General features: G+C 44.1%; 1 protein-coding gene across 1 annotated transcript in view; it reads left to right on the forward strand.

Moving 5' to 3' along the window:
• The first annotated feature begins 144 nt into the window (after positions 1-144).
• The window catches only part of LOC119420364 (P2Y purinoceptor 3), a 9,801-nt gene continuing 4,216 nt past the window's right edge, over positions 145-5,729 (forward strand). Inside the window, exon 1 of the mRNA XM_037687749.1 lies at positions 145-572. Within this exon, the coding sequence (XP_037543677.1) occupies positions 145-572 (428 nt within the window). The remainder of the gene's footprint in view (positions 573-5,729) is intronic.

Consider the following 5,729-nt stretch of genomic DNA (forward strand, 5'->3'; position numbering starts at 1 on the left):
GATAGATAGATAGATAGATAGATAGATAGATAGATAGATAGATAGATGGATAGATGGAAGAAAGATTTGACTGAGATGACTGAGGGACAACAATGACGGAGGACATATCTGAAGCCAGGCATTTTTAACCCTCAGAGGGTCGTCATGGGACTGGACCGGGCCTCCAGCACCGCTCCTCTCATCATTTTACCAGATGTGGCGAGTCCCAACACCTCAGCCACCTCGTTGCTCTCGTCGGCATCTTGCAGCATCGATGAGTCCTACAAGTACGTCTTCCTGCCCGTCTGCTACTCCCTCACGTTTCTCTTCAGCCTGACCCTGAACTCCGTGGTTCTACTTCGGTCGTGCCGGTCCAGCAGCGGCGGGCGACGCTGGAACACCTCTCTGATCTACATGGTGAACCTGGCCACCACCGACCTGATGTACGGCCTGTCGCTGCCCTTCCTGGTGGCGAGCTACGTCCTGAGGGATCGCTGGGTTTTTGGGGACTTCATGTGTCGTCTCGTACGGTTCCTCTTCTATTTCAACCTCTATTGTTCCATCTTCTTCCTGACCTGCATCTCTGTGCACAGGTAAGCTGATAGTTTGAAGACAAAACCTGATTTATTGATCTTCCATGAATTGTTGATTAGCATTAGGAACCATAAGTAAGGTTCTGTTCTGTTGGAGCATCTGTCAGGGTGAGCATGTCCCAGTTCTTCCTAACGTACACCATAAACAGTCTTGTTTATACCCTCTGCTCTTGGCCTCCCCAAAAGCGTTTTACCCCCCAACCAGTGGTTCAGGGAGTCACTTTGTTTCCGCTTGTTGTGGACGTCCCAGTTGTAACCTGCGTACTGTACGGCTAGTTGCAAAGTAGAAGTGTAGGTTTGTTTCTACGGCATCCATTTAATGGAACAAAAGCCCAGAAGGTCCAATCATTGTAGAAACCACAAACGTAAAACGACTTAATCTTTTGTGGTTATGTTTTAGGTTTACAGACTTCCTGTGTCGTTCCTGCTGTGCGGCGTTTGTTTTTCTTTAGCGACATCTACAGTTTAAGAGGAGAACTGCAGAACATCCAAAGAAACTTGATGTCCCAATGTCACGAGTCGGACACAGGACTTTTAAAAAAAAAATCAAAGTCTTTTTTTCTTCTTTTGAACATATAAAACACAAAAAACATTAAAAAAATAAATAAAACTTACCTCCCACACCAGATCAGTCACACATACATAAATTAATTAAAATGAATTCCACAGACATTAACAAGTTTTACACATGCAACATAAAAGACTGTCACGGGTCCCAAAATCTTTTAACAGAACCCTTAAAGGTACTGTATATCTTATTTTTTCTAGATGGATATGATACATTGCCTCTCTCTTATCCAATGTACGTATGCTGGGTGGTGTGGGTCCTTCCAATTGCACAAAACCAGTCTTCTGGCCAGACGCGAGCCAAAAGCAATCACATCCTTCTCATACTTGCTGAAGGACATAGCCACAGGGACACCCCAAACAGTGAGATGAATGGTAATGGGTGTACAGTTTTTCCACATATCCCAGAAAAGGTGTTAAACATAGATTGCCAAAAAGTCTGCAGCTTGGGACAGGTCCAGAATGTATGCAGGAGTGTAGCTGGAGTTTGTTTACCATGCTTACATGCAGGGTCCAGGTCCGTTTGATCTTGAACAACTTGTCTTTGGACCAGTGCAGCCTGTTTACTACCTTGAATTGAATTACAGCATGTCTCAGACAGATTGAGGATGAGTAAATGTTCTTAATGATCCTTCCCCAGATTGAGTTTGATATGGATTTCTCCAGGTCCGCTTCCCATTTCAGTAAGGTAGTCCAAGCTGGACTCTGAGCTGAGCAGTGTATAAATCTTACTAAGGGCCCCCTTGGTATCAGACCTACGCTCCAAAATCTTAGACACAGAATGTTGAGGGGTACAAAGGAAGATGGCCAAGATTTTCTTCTCTATGGAGGTCACAGGCATCAGTTCGCTCATTTGAAGATTGACCTTATAGCCAGATTGTTGGATTGTATACCTGGATTATTGAGCATGGACTTTGTTGGCTTATAGCCAGATATTTTCCTGAAATTTTGAAGCAAAGTAAGTACTCCAGGGATACTGGTAAGTGGGTCTGAAATATACAAAACATCTCATCCGCATATAAAGAAACTTTGTGCTCTGTACCTAATCGATTAATTCCCTCAATCATATGGATGTTTCTTTGAAGTGGATCGGGCCTCTGCTGCTTGTTTGTTGTAACATCTCCGCACAATCTTAATAATAATGCAGCTTGGCCACTGTAGCTCTTTATTTACCACCCAAGCCTCTCTTGCCTGGTGTCCAGTGTATGTGGTCAACCAGCAGCGACTTGTGCATCTTCAGCACTTCCATTAGCATTTTGGCTATCACTGTAGGTGTGCACGAGCCCAGCAACTCAGGAACTCCAACAATCCTAATATTGTTACATTTCATATTCCCCTCCATGGATTCAATCTTTTTTTAAGCCCATGCACCTCATTCTTTAATTCCACCACGGTCCCACGCAGAGGCTCCACCTCATCTGAGCACTCAGACAGTCCATTTTCAGCCTCTGTGACACTTAGCTTGACTTGGTCAAGTTCTGCTCTGAGGGCTGTGGTGTTCACAGAAAGCTCAGCTCTCACTGCTTGCACTTCACTCCTAATAAAATTAAAATCATCCATCAGAGCTGCCTTTATTTCCATCCTATTTATTGCCGCAACTTGAGACTTAATTAAAGCCAGAATATCTGACTTCAGAACTGACCCAATTGTCTCCCCAGAGACGAGGGTGGGATGGTGCACCTGTTGAAGACATCCACCTGCTGCACCAGGCTCACTGTGGACCAGGGCTAATACAGGCCGTGTGGGCAGGGGCATCGCTGTCTTTGATTGTTTCAATTTAAAGGCCATACTACAGCTCCATCAAATCAATCCTGTGACGACACCAATCCCAGAAAAAAAAAAATCCACCACAGAGGCAGCGAGGGTATAAATGTAAAAGGCAGTTTTTCAGGTGGATCTGACAGGAGCTTAGTAAAACGCTGTTAACAATCTGCCGCCGTCTTGCACTCCCCGGACGCGGGTCTTTATGGAAACAGGCAGCATGTCAGTGTGCTGTTGTGAGTCATGTTAACTAGTTCCTGTAAAATTAGTTTTGCATGCTAGCTAAATGAGATTTTTGATGATACCAAACATGTAAGGCATCAGAACGCATCGATCTAACCATGACTGTTGTGACAATGACATGTTTTTAAAAAGTAAATACATTAGGCAGGTAATTTATAGCATGTGCTGATTTTGTTTTATTTGAAGTTTGTTCCTGAATAATCTCTGTTGAGGGCCCAGATAATCCCCCACTGCGGTCATCACCCTCTGTCCCAAAATCAACGGGATGCCCCCGCCCCCAGTGTGAAAACATGGAAATTAAAACATTGTCACATAACGTCCCAGTGGCTTTTAAACCCCAAAATACATTACGGCAAAGACTGGCCAATCCCAAATATCCAGTCCCCCGGCACAAACAGAGTAATGTTGTGTATGTTGTTCAGTGTCAGGAGGGTGATCAGTCTTACATCGGGGAAACTAAACCGCCACTAGCCAAAAGGATGGACCAGCACAGAAGATCAACATCATCAGGCCAGGACTCTGCAGTCTACACTCATCTCCAGGCCAGAGGTCACTCTTTCAGGGATGAAGATGTTCACATCCTGGACAGAGAGGAACGATGGTTTGAGAGAGGAGTAAAGGAGGCCATCTTTGTGAAAAGAAACCGTCCATCATTAAACAGGGGTGGAGCCTCCAGGTTCAACTGTCCCCCTCTTACAATGCTGTGATTGCTAGTATCACTCAGCCCTCTGTGAACAGTAAACAGCCATCAGGTGCTAATGATCTATTGTTAGGCTGATGGTCCTTCTTGAGCATGTGATCAGCTGGTTCTGGTTGTCAGCAGCAAACTGGTTGATCCACTCTGAGAAGGTGCTATTTAAGAGACTGAGCTGAATACAGCACCTCAGACTAAGAAAGTCTTTCGGATGAAAAACAAAACACAATTACTACAATTTTTTTGTTCTTTGAACCCGTCCAGAGGACCTGACTTAACATTTTTTAACTTAACTTTTGGTTAAAACAGTTCAGCTTTGGGTTTCAGGTGTATGGTTTAATTAAAGTTTGAGACGATATTCAGAGTTTGAAGACTTTGAGCCAACAGGAGGTTCTGATGTTGTGATTTATCAGTTATCTTTGGTTATTGCTCTCAACAAACCCTCCCCTCTCTGTTTGTGTCCTCTTTCCTTACATACAACCAGTACAGAACAGGGATTTTCTTGGTAGTGTTAATTTTTGATGGTCTTCACCTTTGCTGTCAGAACTTTGACCCGCTCACAGGACAGTAGTCCATCAAAAACAGAGCCAACTGATGGAGTTTAGTATTAAAGTTGGTAAAAAAAAAAAACCTGTGAACCTCTTATCACTCATTACCTGAGGACTGTGATCAACCACGGAGCACAGACTTTAGGTTTTAAATCAAAAGAACCTCCTGTGGATCCTCTGGTTTCTGTACTTTTGTTCTTCAGGGTCAGTCAAAGAAGAATGTTACGATTGGCCGCCCAACCGATGGTGGAGGTTTTCCATTTTCAGCATGTTTTGCTGAAGTTTGTGTTTCTGAGCCATTGTGATAATGATGGAAACAAATGGTCAGAGTGGTTTGGGTCCAGAACCATTAATGCTGACGCCGCGTGGTGGATGACTTGCTTCAAATACAGGCAGCACAGAGCACTTTTCTGCGGCCAGATCATTGTAAATACTTGATGTTCAAGTTCAAGAGTCTTCATTGTCCTCAAGGGGCCATTTGTTTCACAGACAGTAGACGCATAAATTATCCAGACTAAACAAGACATTAAGATGTAAATATAACCGTACAGAGATCATCACTCTTTGTTGAGAAGCCTGATCACTGCAGGGATGAATGAGTTTTTCAGTCTGTTTGTTCTACATCTGGGCAGCAGATACCTGTGTCCAGATGGAAGACACCTGAACTCACCATGGAGTGGTGATCAGGATCTGCCAGAATCAGCATGGCCTTGTTCACTGAACTTGTCTGGTGTAGGTCAGTGCGGTTCTGTAGATCAGTGAGGTTCTGTAGATCAGTGAGGTTCTGTAGGTCAGTGCGGTTCTGTAAGCCAGTGAGAGTCTGTAATTCTGTGAGGTTCTACAGGTCAGTGAGGTTCCACAGGTCAGTCAGGTTCTGTAGGTCAGTGAGGTTTTAGATGTCAGGGAAGTTCTGTGGGTCAGAAAGATTCTGTAGGTCATAGAGGTTCTGTAGGTCATTGAGGTTCTGTAGGTCAGTGAGAATCTGTAGGTCAGTGAAGTTCTGTAGGTCAGTGAGGTTCTGTAGGTCAGTGAGGTTCTATAAGTCAGTGAAGTTCTGTAGGTCGGTGAGGTTTTGTAGGTCAGTGAGGTTCTGTAAGTCGGTGAAGTTCTGTAGGTCGGTGAGGTTCTGTAGGTCAGGGAGGTTCTTTATGTCAGTGAGGTTCTGTAGGTCAGTGACGTTCTGTATGTCATAGATGTTCTGTATGTCAGTGAGGATCTGTTGGTCTGTGAGGTTCTGTAGGTTAGTGAAGTTCTGTAGGTCAGTAAGGTTCTGTAGGTCATAGAGATTCTGTAGGTTATAGAGGTTCTGTAGGTCAGTGTTGTTCTTTTGGTCTGTGAGGTTCT

This window comes from Nematolebias whitei, chromosome 14 (genome assembly GCF_014905685.2).
Source record: "Nematolebias whitei isolate Nwh7 chromosome 14, NemWhi1, whole genome shotgun sequence".
Classification (NCBI taxonomy): domain Eukaryota; kingdom Metazoa; phylum Chordata; class Actinopteri; order Cyprinodontiformes; family Rivulidae; genus Nematolebias; species Nematolebias whitei.